Source organism: Ascaphus truei, chromosome 1 (genome assembly GCF_040206685.1).
Source record: "Ascaphus truei isolate aAscTru1 chromosome 1, aAscTru1.hap1, whole genome shotgun sequence".
NCBI lineage: Eukaryota > Metazoa > Chordata > Amphibia > Anura > Ascaphidae > Ascaphus > Ascaphus truei.
This window is the reverse complement of record NC_134483.1, coordinates 329,247,186-329,265,938: the sequence shown is the minus strand read 5'-3', so window position 1 is coordinate 329,265,938 and position 18,753 is coordinate 329,247,186. Positions and strand designations below refer to the sequence as shown.

Here is an 18,753-nt window from a genome sequence, read left to right as displayed (position 1 = left end):
AGAGTGTGTGTGTGTGTGAGAGTGTGTGTAGGATACCAGAAGTGTCACATCACCCCAACCCCAATCACCCAATCACCCCGTCACCCCACCCAATCGCCCCGTCACCCCACCCAATCACCCCGTCGCCCCCGTCTCTCTCTCACCTCTCTCTCTCACCCTCTCTCTCTCTCACCCCCTCTCTCTCTCACCCCCTCCCTCTCTCTCACCCCCCCTCTCTCTCTCTCTCACCCCCTCTCTCTCTCTCTCTCTCTCTCATCCCCTCTCTCTCTCACTCTCACTCTCTCTCTCTCTCACCCCCTCTCTCTCTCTCACCCCCTCTCTCTCTCTCACCCCCTCTCTCTCTCTCTCTCTCTCTCTCTCACCCTCTCCCTGTGTCTGTCTCTTACTCTGTTTCTGGATCTCTTATTTACCCTATATATCTTAACTGCCCTATACTGCACCGAAATAACCTATTCTGCTTTCTTCCAGATCTGACTCAAGCTTCACACGGAAGACATCGGAACCCCCCCTAACCCAGAAGATAGGTAGGGAACACATCCCCTCCAATGTATAACATTGCGGGAATGAGGGTACCTGGACATTGAGGGACTACGGATCAGGTAAGATCCCAGGCGGGATTTCTGCTTTAGATGTTGTGAAGCGGGGGCATCCAGACACTGATTAAGGGGTTCAGGAAACTAGTCATTCACACCTGGCTTTTATTTCTAGATCGACATTTACACATACACACACACACACACACACACACACACACACACGTAACAAGGGCTAATTGTAGTATAATGTAATACAATAAATATATTTGTCATTTAAATGGATTTTATTCATATATTTTATTTTAAAGCGGGGTTGGGGGCGGGACTAGGTAGCGAGTGGATTTTTGGTTGGGCGAGTAGATTTTTGGGTGATTTGTCGAACACTGCATATATATATATACACAGTTAGGTCCAGAAATAATTGGACACTGACACAATTTTCATCATTTTGGCTCTGTACACCACCACAATGGATTTGAAATGAAACAACCGAGATGCAATAGAAGTGCAGACTGTCAGCTTTAATTCAACGGGTTGAACAAAAATATCGTATGAAACATTTAGGAATTGCAACCATTTTCATACACAGTCCCCTTATTTCAGTGACTCGGTATATTTATATATATATTTCTTGTGTTGCTTACTGAGCCACTCCAAGGTGTCTTCTGGCACTGGAAGGTGTCTCGTGGAATAGAACCATTTGATAAATATGGACCAATGTCAGTTCTAGAGCCAGAATTGGTCAATCAAATACCAACTATATGTACAGTATTCTACCATTCTCTTTTTAAGTTGTACGTTGACGTATATAACTTTTTAAAAAATGCACTCCAACAAAATGTAAACTTCCCATACAAATATGTCTCAGTACCTGTGCAGCCAAGATTGTGCTGGAAGTATTCCTCCCCGCATGAGCTCACACACTGGCCATCTTTCATGAGCATGGATTCCGCACAGGACGTACACTCGAACCCATATTTACAACTGGCGCATGTCTCCTTACAAGCTGTTATATCATAAAATGAGAAAGCAAACATACAGTAAGCCCGAGTGCAACACCTGAAGACTCTTTTGTTCCAGTTATAAAGTTCATGCATAAAGCACATTCGCTTGAAATCTGCATTGGACAATAAAGATGATATTGCGTGATGACACTAATAAAAAAAAGTGAAGCCTTGCCAAATCACTTTTTTTTACAATGCATCTTATTCATTTATACAGCGTGTTTTTATGCTTTTTATCTGATGGACATTTTTACACGTAGGGATAAAATTAACAATTTGCATGTCACGGCTATATAAAAACAATGTAAATAGGCAAAGCAAATAATAAATGTCTGAAAAAAAAATAGTTTTCACAATCACAGTACATTATTTTCTTATAAAATGAGCTCTCATGAAGTACGTGTTACTAAAAAAATATACAGTCACTGGAAAACTTAACCGTAGGTAGAATTTTTGTTATCATGCTCTCTGCACCATATATAACAGGAATAAAATAAGACAAATTCCTACAAGGCTGGCACACACTGTACTGTACCTAGACATGTTTTGCCAACTAGATAGAATCCAGGGTCGCAGCTGTATACACAGCGTCCCATCTGCAGAAACTTCGACTCATCGCGGCAGATGTCACATTGGTCAATAGCTTGAGAGCAGGTTAAGCAGTCGGAGTTACACTGCACTGGAATGAAAAGGAGGGGGGGGGAGGAAACTGTGAGATTCATATTGTTCTCATTGGAGAATTATAGTCAGAAAGCACTGTGCAGAATAGAGCTCCTAGCTCGTTTTCTTATGGACGCATTTTCTTCTGCTATGGCTCACAGTTTCTGTAAGCAACTGCTACAAATAATATTAGGGGACATTATTACAGATATTTTTCCTTGTCTGTTGCTGCCAAGACTGGGCACATGAACACCGCAAAGGGGCGATTGCCTTTCGAGTCCTCAAATGGTGCTTCAAATGTTGTGGAAGCTAACCTTGGACAATATTTACAAAGCACTTCTGTGCCATAAGATTCACCATTCAGGTGAATAAGCAGGAAAGTGTCTTACGTCACCGGAAGGTGTCTTATGGCACAGCACAGGTTGGTAACTATGGCCCCTTTTGTCTATGTTGTCTAGACTCGTAATTAGAGAAGAGAAAATGAGGGGAGCGCAGATTTGAAGTCAAATACACAGATAGCAAATGGTGAACTGGCTAATGAGATAACCAAATCACCATACTCACCAGGTAATGCACAAGGGTTAGAATAACCACAGTCAATGCACTTACTTGGTGATATTAAGCAGGGTGGCACACAGATTCATCGAGCCTGAGGAAGCTGAGTATTCAGCGAAACGCGTTGCTCTCATCTGCGTGACTTTTTGATCCGCGGCGGCTGCCGTAGCTGCCTGTCTTGTCTGCATTGTGGCTGGGGAACCGTGCTGTATACCAGACGTGGTAGTGGGAACCCGTCAGTGCTGGAGCTAACGCGGATTCTGCCGTAGTCGCCAAGGACCTGTTTTTACATGTGAGTGTGTGCATGTGTTGTGTAATGAACACTTTGTTTTTATTCTAATACACTCTCCATGCGTATTGTTTGACTCCGGGGAATTCTCCCATGACGTGGTGACAATACAGTTCCCATCGGAAGACGTGCCAAGCAGGAGAAGGAACGGAGACTCCAACAGACAGAAACATTAAAGAGACATTCTATGTGCAATTTACTTACACATGGCCGTGTAAGTAGCTTTTTTTGATTACAACCATTGCCACCCTGCTTAATATCACCAAGTAAGTGCATTGACTGTGGTTATTATAATCCTTGTGCATTACCTGGTGAGTATGGTGATTTCATTATCTCATTAGCCAGTTCACCATTTGCTATCTGTGTATTTGACCTCAAATCTGCGTTCCCCTCATTTTCTCTCCTCTTTTTAACACATTGGGGATCCTGGAAAGATCCTTGGGGTTGAGCAGCAGACATCAGACTCCGTGGTCTTGTACCAATTTATTTGTGCATGCCAGGATTCTGTATTACGGTAGTATTATAGCCGTTTTTCATCTATCACCTAGAGAGCACCTTAGTATCTTCTTTGCTAGCCCCAGAATTAGCCATCGGAATCAGCTTCCTATTCCCCCCTTGGGGTCAATGGGTTGTACTCTATACTTTTAAGTAGACAGCAACTGCACCTTTGTCAAAAAAAAATGAAAACATTTTTTAAAGTAACTTCTAGGCCCTTATTCTTTAAAGTGCAATCGCTATCGCACAGGAAGACCCACTGAACTTAAAAGGTTTTCTGTATGCTCTTTATGGATTAGGCAGCTCTGGTCTAAGGGAAAGAACGTGAGAGTTAAATTAGAGTTGAAAGTAGATAGCCACATTTGAGAACAATAAGTCATGAATGTAGAGAAGTGCTGTTACAAAAACATATATATCTTACAACGCCGAAGAGACGAAGCCTAGCTGACCCTAATATCATGTCATGATGGTGCTGTGAAATGCTCCCTTTGTTTTAATCTATACCTTCGCTGGGGTGCAGAATGTGGATATATAAATGAAAGGTGAAGTGATGTGTAGTGGAATGGGTAAACAAAAGGTGCAGTATGTAATTAAAAAGCACCATTTTTTATGATGATTAATGTGACTGTCTCATCAGTGTGGCTTGTCCGTCAAGTCTGAAATAAGAATCCACTGAATGCCATCTCGTTAACTTACGATTATCAGTTTGTGTGGTTGTTAAACTGCCATTTACAAGTCCCATCTGTGGAAGTGTAATAATGATATATTGTATGAGAAATAGACTGTCCCCTATGTGCTCTTTTCATTTGATAGAGAAAATGGTATAGAATTCAGGGAACAACATAATATAAAGAGTAAAGGGCATTTACAAATATATATTTGTTTAGATCAAAAGGAGATATATATATATATATATATATATATATATATATATATATAAAACACACAGTTGAAAAGGACAAAGACAATCCCCTTATTAGCACTCTAAATTACACCTGAAAAAATCTACCAATAGAGATTATATTGCAAGAACCAGATGCACTGCCAAATCAGAAAAATAAACAAGATTTTATTAGAATTAACAGCAAAACACACTAACTTAAAAACATGAATATACTGAAGACTGCCTAACAAAATATATGTACCAAAAAATATATTTAATAATAGGAGGACTGTTGATATAGTGAAGAAAATCTATGTTACCCCCTAGCACCATCAAGTTCTATAATTTCTTTAATTGACTTTAATTGGGGTTTATATTTTACTTTACCCCTATAGTCAGTATTAATTTTGGGGGCTTGATTGAACCTTTAATACTAGGTGTTGAGCAACTTTCTCTTTGTGTGTTTTATATATATATATATATATATATATATATTGTGATGCCGACACCACATTGCAGTCTCTTTTATCCCAAATGAGGCAGGAAACGCTGTATTTCTCTATACTTGGGATAAACAATACAAATAGGCCCAACGTCCCTTTAAGAAAACCAAATAAAATCCTATCCCTATTCAGGGAACTAACTGACTTCTCAGGCCCTTACTATCAGGGCCGCCAGCTAAGCCGGTTGTCAGCCCACAACATGCCCTGGAATAGGCAATGCAGTAACAGTACAGTCTTTGTAAACAATAGAAAGGGTTTAGCTTATCTTAGTCCATCTGGCGATGTTCCTGCTTCAGCACAGTCTATCGTCCTTCCTTCTTCACTTTAGGATTCCACCCCACGGGAGCTCAGGGAAACTCCTATGTTCCTCTGTAACCAGCCGTCACTGCTTCAGCACAGCTCTCTCAGCAGTGTCTCTCACGCTTCCTTAGCCCGCCTCCGTTAGCTGGGGAGCTCCTCTGTCTCCCCCCTTCTCTGGGGAAAACTGTCTCTCAGTGCCTTGCTGCTTCCATACTCTTAAGGCACTTCCTGATTAATTAGCCAGCAGGTGAACAGCCATGCCAGAGAGGATTAACTCTATGAGAGGTGCAAAGTTATATAACTGCCCTATTCAGCCCCTAGAGGACAGCGATGGCACCACATATCCCTCCCCCCAGCGAAACATTATCCTGTGAGCAGCCTGTGCACTATTCCTGTGCACCCACCTCTTTGTCAGACATCGGCCCTTCCCTCCCACTTTTTTTTTCTTGCCTTCCAATTTAGGCATTTTCTTTTGGGGGTAATTACCAGGCCATCTGGGCCTGAAGACTGGTACCTCACTATCTCCTTGTCTTGTGCCATCTGTGCGGTCTTTCTCCTCTTACGATCACGGGCACACTTCCGTCTCATTCGCGGCTGTCTCGTCACAGTGACTGCCCTCATGGCAAGGAATCCACTTTGGGTCCCCTGGGCACTGCAGTATGACTGGATTCCCACTGTGCTACTCCATAGCACCTTGATCTTCCCATTCCGTGCCTTGTGGAAAGTAGACTGTAGTACAGCAACGGTATTGCAGTCATTCTTCCTTGAGCGCATCACTTGCCTAGGCAGTTCAAACTTTGTAATCTTATTTTCCAACTGAGCGTTGTCTCCTGTTCTCATGGTACCGTTTGTCTTCACGGGCATTCGTTTCTGTGGGATACAGACGCTTGGGCTGGGCCAATACCTTTTTCTCCAACTTCAGCTGAGAAACCTCCTGCTGGGCAGCAGTAGAGTCCAACTTAGCATCATGCTCAGTCTTTAGGGCCTCGAGTATCTCGTCCAGGTCACGCTTTTGTTTCTCTGCCATCTTGCAGCCAGCACGCTCAGACTCCAGGTCCTTCCTCAGGTCATGAAGCTGTCCTTCTGCATTTCTTTTTTCACTCAGTGCAGCTGCCAGTTCAGCTTCTTTGGCGTTGAGTCGCGGCTCCACATCTCCTAGCTGGTTCAGCGCAAGGCTTAAATCTATTTCTTTTCCTCTATTTCTGAACTGCAACTGCCGGTGCTCCTCCCAGACCTTGTCCAGCTCCAGCTGCAGTCGGGCCCTCTCATTGGCCGTGTGGTCCAGCAGCTTGCAGGTATCGGCCATCTCGGTTTCATAGCGCAATGTCAGGCAAGCCACCTCCTCCCTCTTGAAGAGCTGTATTTTGCGCTCAGCAATCTGCGTCTGCAGGACTTCAGTTTGATCCTGCAAGTCCCCTCTCAGGGCCTTCACCTCTTCACGGTGCTTGCTCTGGGCTTGCGTCAGCGCCTCCTTCATCTTTTGGAGCTCTGCAGTTTTTGTCGCCAGTATCGCTGCTGCTTCTGTTTTCCAGGCTTCTTTCTCCTTGGCATACTGACTCATGGAGATGGAGTTGCCTCTCTGCTTCTCCAGCTCTTGCTCCAGTCTCTGGACCTTCTCGCGCTCCCTCTCATACAGAAACACCTGGCTTCCAAGCTCCGCCCATAGCGATGCTCTTGTGGCGTACAGCGTGGCCCTCAGCTCCTCATGCTGTTCTGTGGGGACATACTGGGTACTCAGCTGTTCCTGTAGCACGTGCTGCTTCTCCTTGGCCGCTTGCAGACTTGCATGTAGCTCTTGCAGCTGGCTCTGCCATAGGTGCGCTGCTTGTGTGTGCTGCTCTAGGGAGACAGGTTGCATCCTCCCTGCATTCTGCAGTGCTTCCTGCACCACTAGCTTTTCCTGGATCAATTGCTTCTCCACTTTCCCTGCTTGGTGAAGCTTCTTAGCACCTTTACTGATCTGGTCAGTCAAGTCTGAATTTTTCTGTCCCAGGCTTGTATTTGCTCTTTTTACCAATTCTAAACGAGTCAGGATCTCTTCCTCAGCATCCTTCAATTCACAGACCTCCTGGCGTGAGAGTTTCAGCTCTGTTTTGAGCGTGCGAGCCTCTTGCTGAGAAACTTCTAACTCTGTCATGAAGTTTTGAACGTCTATCCGGGACATCTCATAGTAGTTTCCAGTCAGGACTTGTCGTCTTTGATTCGCTCGGCTCTCTGCACATGGCGGTAGCAGCAGCTTCTCATCTCTAGACGTGTCGTCATTCCCGTGACTATTGCGCCAAATGTTCTGGGCTGTAGCTCATCTCGGGTCTGGTGTAGGGACATCGTCATCTGTTGCAAATCCTGCTTTAACATAGCAATATTCTCATCATGGCTCCGCTGTAATTTCTGCTTTAAGGTAGCAATACTGGGCACACATTCTCTCTCACCATCATCGCCACCTCATCGTCACCATCCTGCCTGAAGGGACAGTCTTTGGTATGGTTCAGCTTGTCACACCATAAACATCTCTGGTGCGATTCCTTTGGTGGGACCACGCCGGGATACCCATTCCTGAAAGGACATTATTTTGTGTGGCCAGGCATATTACACATAAAAAACATTTTATCCTCCATTTTCTACCTTCCGGCGTATTCTTCACCTTGACGTTTTGGAGGCGCTATTTCATTTACACACAGCACTTGCTAGCTGCAAATTCACTCACTTCAGCAAAAAGCATTAACTTTACATACAGCACTGCAATCCTTTTCATACCCGACAGGCAGACTTTATACTTTCTTCAAAGGAAGGGAAAATTTTTATTTATTTTTTTCCTGCTTGATTCAGCACCTTAACATACCTTCTTACCTCTGGGATTCCACCCCACGGGAGCTGAGGGAAACTCCTGTGTTCCTCTGTAACCAGCCATCACTGCTTCAGCACAGCTCTGTCAGCAGTGTCTCTCACTCTTCTTTAGCCAGCCTCCGTTAGCTGGGGAGCTCCTCTGTCTTCCCCCTTCTCTGGGGAAAACTGTCTCTCAGTGCCTTGCTGCTTCCATACTCTTAAGGCACTTCCTGATTAATTAGCCAGCAGGTGAACAGCCATGCCAGAGAGGATTAACTCTATGAGAGCTGCAAAGTCATATAACTACCCTATTCAGCCCCTAGAGGACAGCGATGGCACCACAATATATATACATATATATATACGAAATAGCCGTGTTAGTCCAGTTGCGATAGTGTATAATAAATGAGTTCTTCAGTATTAGGTGATACCTTTTTTATTTGGACTAACAATTTATGTCATAGGATAAGCTTTCGAAAGTCCTCCTCTCTTCCTCAGGTCGGCAATACTGATTAACAAAGGAATCTATGGCTAAAACAGGTTTGGGAGAGCAGGGGGGAAGTGTGTGTGTGTGTGTGTGTGTGTGTGTGTGTGTGTGTGTGTGTGTGTGTGTGTGTGTGTGTGTGTGTGTGTGTGTGTGTGTGTGTGTGTGCAGAGTCATAATAAAACTCCATAACCTCTAAAGAAGAAAGACTTGTGTGACTATCCATATGAACCGTCAGTAGATAAACATACAATGCAACCAAGTTACCATTAAATGCTAAAAGGGAGAAATTAGAAAATCCTGTACAAATACACATCAGTCACCAATGTCCTGCCATAAAGCACCCGATTGTTATGTGTTTAGATAATTATTAACCAAAACTAATTTAGCCGCAGGAGGATTTTGTTCCGCAGGGAGTGCGATTAATAAACCTGTTAACTTTTGAAATTCGTGCTCAAAAGTTTAAAGAGAAAATGATTATATTTTACAGCCTTTCAAATCTAAATTTGAAAACATAAAGGGCTATAAAAAGCTTTGGCTACTAAAACAGCTCAAATCTTTTTTTTTTTTTGTAACAATTTTTTTATTGGACACGTTCACATATAAAAGTACATACAGAATTGTCATGAGCCCGCAACATTTCAACTCAATACAATCAGGTGGTGACCAATAACATTTTCACGTTTTCCATAGGGGGAAAAGAGAGAGGGGGGGGGGGGAAGGATGGGAGGGAGACAGGGTAACAAACAAGTGGGGGGGAGGGGAATGGGTGAATGGGTGGGGGGGGGGTGGGTAAAGGTACGTCCAGAGGCTTCCTTGATTCTGTCTCCTGCTGTCTGGAGAGGACTAAAGGTCTAGGTGGTTGGCCTTTTTGGGCTTTATCTCTCTAACCAGGGGTCCCATGTGTTCCGAAATTGAGGCATCTTCTTTTGGAGCATAGCTGTCAGCTTCTTCATAGTCATGACCTCATTGATTCTTCTGACTACTGTAGTTCTCAAGGGGGGCTTAACCTGTTTCCAGGCGGCCGCTATGGAACATCTGGCCGCTGTCCGCATTGCCGTGATCAGCCTTGACATCGGCGGAGGAAGATCTTCGATGGGTTTGCTCAGCACCAGAGTCAGAGGCTCCAGGGGAAGGGGGAGCCCCATGGTCTCATAAATGAGCGTCTGGATCATGGTCCAGTACCTCTGAATCTCTGGACATGACCACCAAATGTGGGCCATGTCCCCCTTTTGACCACATCCCCTCCAGCACAGATCCAGTGTGCCGGGGAAGACCTGGCTCAGCCTAGCCGGGGTCAGGTACCACTGAAATATAATTTTATAGATGTTTTCTTTTATTGTTGTGCAGATTGATGTTTTAGCGGCTTGCTCCCAAATTTCCTCCCAGTCTTCCAGGTCTATTTGGAGGCCCAGATCCTCCGACCATTTTTGCATGTATCGGTGATTCGGGGGGCTGGATGTTGGCTCTATTCCCTTATATATCTTGGAGATCAGGCGTCTTTGGTAGGTATTTTTAATGTATATGGATTCAAATCTGGTCAGTGGGGGGAACTTGGAGATTGGGGATAAAGATAGTAGGAAGTGACGAACTTTTAAATACTTAAACAGGTGAAGGCCCTGGATCTGGAATTTGTCCTTCAGCGCCTGATAGGTTAATATCTCCTCCTCCTGCAGCAGATCGGCAACTATCCTAATATTGCAACTCTGGAATTGGTCAAATTGTCTTGGGGATCACCCTGGCGGGAAATTGGGGTTCCCAAAGATTGGAGTGAGCTGGGAGGGGGAAGCTAGCAGACCATATTTCCCTTTGCTTTTAAGCCATGCGTCCAACGTACATCTCATTGCTCCTAGGTCGAACCTCTGTGGACCAGCCCCGCCACCACCTGTGGTCCATAAGCCACTTGGAGGGAGAGGGGACGCACGGGGAGAGGGAGGGGGGGGGAGAGGGGTGGGGGGAGAGAGAGGGGTGGGGAGGAGAGGGGGGGAGAGAGAGGGGTGGGGGAGAGGGGGGGAGAGAGGGGGAGAGGGGGAATGGGGTGAGGAGTGGGGTGAAGGGGGGGGTAGGGTGAGGGGGGGAGCAGAGTGGAGGGGGGGAGTAAAGTGAGGGGGGGGAGTAGGGTGAGGGGGGGAGGGTGGGGGAGTATGGTGAGGGTGGGGGAGGGGGGGGATGAGGAGAGGGCTTACATCTATGTTGATTTTTCGTAATTACATTCATATTACTTATTCACCATTGACGTTTGCGTGATGTCACCTTTATATTGTATTCCTATTGGACTTTGTATGTGCAGACATAGATTCTAGGGGGGGTGTGGGGGGAGAGGTGGGGCAGGGGGATGGGGTGGGGGGGGCAGGGGGTGGGGCCAGGAGTGGGGGGGATGGGGGAGCGGAAAGTAGGGGGGGGGGCAGGGGGGGTAGGGGGCGGGGGGGGAGGAGGGGGAAGAGAGGCAGGGGGGGGAGAGGGGCAGGGGGGAGAGGGGGGGGAGAGGGGCAGGGGGGGAGAGGCGTAGGGGGGAGAGGGGCAGGGGGGGAGAGGGGCAGGGGGGGAGAGGGGCAGGGGGGGGAGAGAGGGGCAACGGGGTGGGGAGAGGGGCAGGGGGGGAGAGGAGGAGGGTGGGAGAGGGGGGAGAGGGGAGGAGGAGGGGATGGACAGGGGAGAAGGAGGGTGGGGAGAGGGAGGGGAAAGGGGGCTCTGATTGTGAAAAACATCCCAGAGCCACCACCCCCTCGCCCCTGCAAGAACCTCCATCCAGATCCCAACATTATTTGTCTGTGTAGGGAGTCCTGTTCTCCTCTAACACGAGGTAAATCAACAGGGTGTGGGCGGGTATGGGGGCAAGGACCGGGGCGACCACCTGGGATTAACAGCAGGCCCCCAAGGTTCTTGTTCCATGGGTTATGAGCCCTCAAAGAGAAGATGTGAGAATAACAGACCTTGTAGCTGCGATCGATACCGGAGTCTTCGCCGCCGGTTGTGTGACGTCCTCCCCTCCATGGGGCTTCAGGGATGCGTCGTCTCCTCTGTTCGCAGGGGTGGCTAAAGGGACAGCCCCCTCGGCGGCGGCATTCAGTGCCTCTCCTCCCCCGAATCCCGCCTGACTGGGGACAGGGTTAAGATCCCCAGTAGGGGTGTTCCCACCCCCCGGAGGCACCCCACAGCCGGCGCTCACGCTGATGGCATCATCTCCCCGGATCCCCTCCCTAGGCTCGGGGAGAGGCCCGGGGCTTCCCTGGGTGAGGCAGTGAGGGGCCCAGAGGGGCGGGGAGGGCACGGGGGAGATCCCGAGGTCCAGGGGCGATCACAAGGGCCAGGGGCGAGAGAGCACACCGGAGCCGAACTCGCTGGAAGGGGGGGGCAGCGGCAGAGGGGAAGCAGCGGTAGAGGGGAAGCAGCAGTAAGGGGAGAGGGGGGCAGCGGTAGGGGGGGAAGCAGCGGTAGAGGGAGAGGGGGCAGCGGTAGAGGGCCCCCCCTCGTCAGAGCGGCCACCAGAGCCACGGCGGTGAGGAGGTAGGACGGGGAGAGAGCCATAGTAGGTCACGACACTAAGGGCTAGTCGGGGGTGGCACCAACGGGAGCCGCCTCTCCTCTCCGGCGGAGGGGAGAAGAGGAACCGATCAGAAGGGCAGCTCTAGCGAGACTTTCAGGGCCAGCTGGCCCTGGGTTGTGGGGGAGGTGACAGTGTTTCCTACAGCTTCGATCCTTCAGGGGACACCGGGAGCCGCCCAGGGCAGGCCAGGAGGAGCAGCCTGGGGGCGCCGGTGTTCAATCAGTGAAGCTCTGAAATTCTTGCTTCCTTCTCTGGGAGCTGCTACGGGTCCGCAGCTCTGGGCACTCTCTGGGAGGCGATTCTCTCAGATGCTCTGTGCTGGGGCGCTGTATGGCGGGAACTCAGCTCCTCCTCTCCCTCTCTCTGGTTCTCTAGCCCTGGGAGGCTTAGGGATTTTAGGAATGCGGGGCGTCTTCAGGTCTGGAGATTGTTCTAAACCTGCTGTTCTTTTAGGCGATCAATTTGAATGGAAATCCCCTCTGTAGCGGATCTTTTGGGTGTTTAGGATCTTGATGAGATGTTTCATGTTGCGTCTTCTCTCTATGGTTCTTCTGGAGAGATCGTTGAAGACTTGGAGGGCTTCGTTTTGGAAGTTGATTTCTCCTCTCTCTCTGCACTCATACATCAGTTTCTCTTTTATGGAGTATGAGTGCATCCTGATGATGACGTCTCTCCTCCTTCTAGGATCCTCGGAGCGGGGACCCAGCGCTCTGTGGGCACGGTCAATCTCCAGGTCTCTGGGCTCAAGGTCTGGAATCAGATAGGAGAACAAGTCTTTCAGGTAGGTTTTTAGATTTTCAATCTTTATTTCTTCAGGGATGTTGCGGATCCGGATGTTTTGGCGGTGATCTCTATTTTCTTGATCCTCGATAGCATCCTTCAGGGAGTTGACTTCATATCGCAGGCGGCATATCTCTTCTTCCGCAGCTGTTTGAGAGAGGGACACCTCCTCTAGCTGTGTTTCCACTTTGTCTGTGCGCCCTGCTAGGTCTTTTATTTCCTTTTTGACTCCTGTGATAGCTGTATGCAGGTCTTCTTGGAAATTGAGCCTCATCTTTATTGAGAACTGGTCAAATAGGTGCTCAAGATATGTTTTTGTAGCTTCCACGGAGTCTCCCTTGTCCCACAGTCCCTCCTCGGCACCACGTGTGCTTGCCTCAGTCCCCTGAGAGCTCTTCTCGGCGCCATCTTGAGGAGTCAGGGTTTCAGCTCCTCTGCTTGCCGGTTTGTGAATTGACTCACAGAACTTAGCAATGTCCTGATTCCCTGGTTTTTTTGTTTGTTTGCCATCCTGAGGCTTTTACCTAGTCGGGTCCCCGAAAAGGTGTTTGTTTTGGTGGTTTTTATTGCTGATTTTAGGTGCTTTTAAGCAGGGAGTCTCGGGAGCTCTTCCCTCAAGTTACCATGCCGGCTGACCTCACAGGAAGTCCTCCAGCTCAAATCTTTTTAAAGTGAAAACATCTCAATTTTCAGGTTCCTCCGATACCTGATGCATATTATGACATCACAGGTGGCATCCTTAATGAATCCTTAACGATATCCTTTTTCCCACAATATACTGGTATAACGGTTCTTGTGTCCGATTTTTACAAAGGACCCTCTGAATCAGTAGCTATTTGTTTCTTTTTATATTCTCATAGAAAATATACGAAATAATTCATTTGTTTTATGTTACAATAATAGGAATAAAAAGTCAAGTAGCCACAACAATGCCTCATATGTACCTGCACCGGGTGTCTGTTTTAGTTTATGCTTAACGCTTTGCCCTTTTTAGTTAAAACAGTATTGCATACAGCAAGATAAATTGGGTAAAAGCAACACAGTTTTCAATCCTTTTCATATATACTGTAGGTAATGCTCAAACTCTGTTGTAGTCACACCTCTATGCTCTCCCACTCACAGCACAGGGAACTGCTGAGCGGGTCCCACAGTAGAGCATATGTAATGGATCATCCCACATCTACAGTCGACTGTGCCTCCTACTCTTACCACGGTGAAAACAGTGACATTTCAAATGCTGATCAATGAATACCTGGCTTGCATTCTGGACAGCACTCTCCCATCACAACCACTGCCAGGTTCCCAACAGGACACGAGGGACACGAGCGCGAGAAGCAGGTCGCCTGGCCGTTCTGGCACTCACACTCTCTGCACAGACCTTCTGTCCACTTTTCCCCATTCTGCATTGGGCAAGATGGAATCACTCAAGTGATTAGTAGGGTAGAGGATAAAGTAGCAGGGCGGGCATTAAAAGATTCCCTGGTGTCAAAATGCAGCAATATTAAGAACAAAATGGCAACGTATTAATCAAATGAAAAAAAGGAATTGTTTTCAAATGTAGTTTCTTTATACATCTGCTACTGTTGCTAGCACAGAGGGGATGTTTAACAAAACTGGTGTGTGTGTGTGGGGGGGGGGTTGCACCACCTTTAAAGCTGTAGACCAAGCAATATCCTTCTACATGTGTGTACTATGAGAAAATACTTGTAGCATTTTTTTTAAACAACTCTGAATTACATTTTTAACGTATCATAATGTAACACAATTTTTTTGTTTCTATAGCAACCATTTACAAAGTCACATTCCCTTCCTCTTTTGAAAACAGGCTCTGGCACGCCCCTTTTTGAGCCCTGCCCTCTCTCTAGCAGTACACCAATTGTATCTAGTGACTGCCTAGTCACCTAATCTTCCCCACAGAACTTTGCATCTTTGGTCCTCTTCTTCTGCACTGACACCCATTTAGTGAACCCATAAGCCGAATCTTCGCTGATCGATCACCGGAGAACGGATCAATCGGCAACTTAGCTAATCACTTATCATTGTGTGTATTGTATTGATGCACATACAGTATTAAAAGGGAGGGCGGGGGGTGGGGAATGGCAGCTTGAACTGCTGTTTTAAGGAATAATTTTGCCTTAAAAATGTATGCTAAGATGAGATACATTTTTAACATGCATCTTACTGTCAACGTGTCAAGCTTTTCCGCCTCTCTTTTACCTTGCTGGGTCAGCTTTTCACTTGAAGTGTAGTTATGTGAAGCATACAGTATGGAGGAATTAGAAATTCATGCTTATACTGGGCTTTCTGAAGTTCTGTACCTATGGCTATTATTGGTCTACAGCAGAAAATCTCAACCTTGTGAGAAGTACTGTAGAGTATTGGTCTACTTCTGCATTATGTAAGTCAACTGTACGAAGCTTTGAAATACACGTTTCTGAAATATGATGCAACTGCAAGGGGGGGAAAGACCACATGGGCTGTGTATCAAGCATAAAAAACTGTCTTACAATGAAACTGCAAGACATTGTAAGCATGAATCAACGTATCTAAGTACTTTGCACGCGTTCGACTGCTCAGAGCATTATGTTGTAGCTTGTACTGTAGTCCGGAGAGTAAAACCAGGAGAGTTTATTGTGACATTTTTTCTGTTTAGAGCCAAATAACACATCTAATGTGGCATTAACTCCTCTGCCTAATGATCTGCTTCAAATATGACACGCTATTAAGAGAAGTTTCTTACATACCAAGAAGATGCAAGCAGAAGCAGGAGCTGAATACATAGGCCGTGATTCATCATGCCCTGATGTGGGGTATCGCACCCAATCCGGCAGTATCTGCCTGGTAACATGCATGGTAGATCCCGCCGGATCGAGGTACAGTACCCCACGTTGCGGCTTGATGAATCCCAGGCATAGTTGCATATATAGACGTAGACGCGTTACATTGTTCCCCCAGATAGAATATAAATCTAAATATCACAGTATTTCCATGGGATGCAATGACAATGTTGGAGTATGACACAGCATATTCCAACATTGTAGTGAGAAGTGGGATGCCTGGCTCTAGGGAGGTGACGGGCCATGTCTACTAAACGATGCTGTGCAAGACACCTTCTGTAAGCTGGAGGATACCTTGTGGCACAATCACTTGGATATGTCTTCCAGCAAAGGAAAGTATCCCGTTTGGCCCGTTTAGTTATATGGGCCAAAGTCTCTTATACCAAATGAGTAGCAAGGACAAAAGCCAGATAACTCACTGTTCAGTAGTATTTATAGTGGTTATAAGTTGAGATATGAGTCCAAAACATATCTCTCTTAATATCCCTTTTATTACACATTCTGTTAGTCCAGCTATACACGACACTGTTATTATGTTATCATGAGAAATATCTGGAATATACAATTTATGCCACTAATTAAACTACCTCCACTATGAAAGAAGAAAATAAATAGTCACTGCGTACAGTATGTACTTTGGTGTCTCCTTAATGTTCCCATTTGCTCTATGCTATTTAGCTAAATGTTAATTAACTCTCTTCCCCTGGCTGTCCAATCACTTGCTGATTGCCTGGAAGCAGGCATAAATGATTGTTACACGTAACCATTTAAAACAGCGACATAGAGGACAAATATGACAAAAATAAACCTTACAATACAGTACATCTAACTTGCATTTTAATCTGAGTTTTGCCTTTGATTTAAGGTTAAGCTGAGAGGCTCTTTCTCCTCCTTTGATTTTTGGAGAACGGTGCTGCGTTTCACCAGTGCCTTCGAAGATAAAATGTTGGGGGCTATATATCACATCAACAGCAAGTACAGAGAGTCCAATACTGATTTACATTCGCGGTGTGTGTGTGTGTGTGTGTGTGTGTGTGTGTGTGTGTGTGTGTGTGTGTGTGTGTGTGTGTGTGTGTGTGTGTGTGTGTGTGTGTGTGTGTGTGTGTGTGTGTATATATATATATATATATATAGATTCACTCACACACACACACACACAATATATTTTTTAGTGGCCAAATATATAACACAGCTTCTTACACTTTAAGAAACAAAATGTTATGTATACTTACCATCATATGTTTGATTCCACTCAACTCAGGATAAGCATTCTAAAGACAAAAGAAATACCTCGGTGAAGAGAGATTGCATTACACAAGCATACTTATTAGATTTCCTGCAAACATTCCCATGAGGCTTGTCATTCTAAAATACATTCCAGGGTTATCTACTGTACTACTCCCTCCCAGGAATAAAAAAAAACACAGCCATGTAAGCTGGCTGGCACGGTATGCTGCCCTATGTTTAGCTATGTTCTCTGCTTAATATATTTTGTTTGTGGCGAAGCAGTGCCATAGCTTCAATATGTCAGCTTTAAATATACAGAGGTCCATCAAGTGGAACATTGAGCATACACTTCTACTTTCTTTTTTAGCAATGTTGTTAACATCAGTTATATCGCCAGGTCTCAGCTCATATGAATCATTTCTGCCTTGTCTACATTTTTTACAGCATAAACACAGAAACCTGCTTCATATATGGGCTCAATGAGCTTTGATCTAGGCCTCTCGGCACTCACTTTCTCCAGTTGTGTAGCACTTTGTATCCTATAATATTGGACATTCATTTGAAGAAATATGGTACATACTTCCCACAGTGCCAAGTGGACACAAATCTTCCCGGCCTTACATGGCTTTAAATGAAAGCAGCAATCCGGGCTGCTCGAGTTTTGTTCTTTTTTTTTACAGGACCCCCAGGACTAACCCGTGCTATCTACAGCTCGGGAGAACCCCTCGTTCCCAAGATTCTGACCAGTGAAGGTTCCTACGTTTCAATCCCCTGCAGGGGGGAAACAAAATGGCGGTGTACATCTCCCGCACCACCAGGATAATAGGAAGTCGCAACGTTATCTGTGGCAGCATCCAATTGGATGGTTATTGAAATCCCAGCGCAAAACCAGGAAGTTATATGGATACCCTTGCTGGTAGGTATCGCGGGGGTTCCCCAAAGCTGAAAATAACGTGGTTCCCAACTTTTTAAACAAGGAGGGATAAAAAATGGAAGGATTGCTGCTGTGAAAATGTCCCTCTTACCTCTTTGGTATGTTCTTTGTAGATACAGTAGCTACTACTTGTTATACATTCTGGACAACATTTGCCATCAAGATGAACTAATTCTTCACCCTGAAAGCAATAGGAATAATACTCCTATATAAATAATATACACAGGTTATGATAATGTTAAGCATAGTGTAAACAGCCGTTTAAGGTCTGACTTTAGTCATATAAAGAACCGATGTCTTGGGGGATCTTGGAAAAGAAACATCAAACTCAGCATATAACAACACATATAAACAGGAGGTGCTCATATAGATTTATAGCAAGTGTTAGACGTCACATAAATTCACTTACATCTTCCCAAGTGACATAGTAGATTTAAAGCACCAGTCCGCGCTGATCACCATTGTTTTGCATTTTATTTATTATTATTAATAATAATACTGATAATATTAAGTGTCTACGAGGTTAAAATAAAGCTCTCCCCAGAGCCCAGTGCAGAATGAAGGTTAACATGTTAAACGCAGAAGCTTGACATTAAAAAAAAAAAAAATCATTATTTTGAACAGTTTGATTGATTTATTTTAAGAGCAGGTCATGTTCAGAGGCAAAACACCAACATTGTATGAGATAAATGAGCTTCTGGGGGTGGGGGGATTTGTTGCTTTGAGAAACAATTAGAGCCTTTTTGTTGACATCCATTTACCTGGTTAATTAAAAATAGGCAAACAACGTCAATAATCTTCCCCGTGAAAAAAAATCATCCAAAAATGTATCAGAAAGAGAAAGATGCACGTTTTTTGTTGCTGTCGTTGCATGTGCTCAACATGGAATATCTTAT

The 18,753-nt window shown here is 45.6% G+C and overlaps 1 protein-coding gene across 2 annotated transcripts in view; it reads right to left on the bottom strand.

Annotated features, from left to right (window-relative positions):
- Positions 1–18,753, bottom strand: part of FRAS1 (Fraser extracellular matrix complex subunit 1) — a 431,436-nt gene that overhangs the window by 229,362 nt on the left and 183,321 nt on the right. For both annotated transcript variants that reach the window (XM_075606876.1, XM_075606883.1), the window contains exons 10-14: positions 17,949–18,038; positions 16,929–16,967; positions 14,112–14,259; positions 2,076–2,219; positions 1,408–1,542 (exon numbers count right to left, since the gene is read on the bottom strand). In XM_075606876.1, the coding sequence (XP_075462991.1) occupies positions 1,408–1,542; positions 2,076–2,219; positions 14,112–14,259; positions 16,929–16,967; positions 17,949–18,038 (556 nt within the window). The remainder of the gene's footprint in view (positions 1–1,407; positions 1,543–2,075; positions 2,220–14,111; positions 14,260–16,928; positions 16,968–17,948; positions 18,039–18,753) is intronic.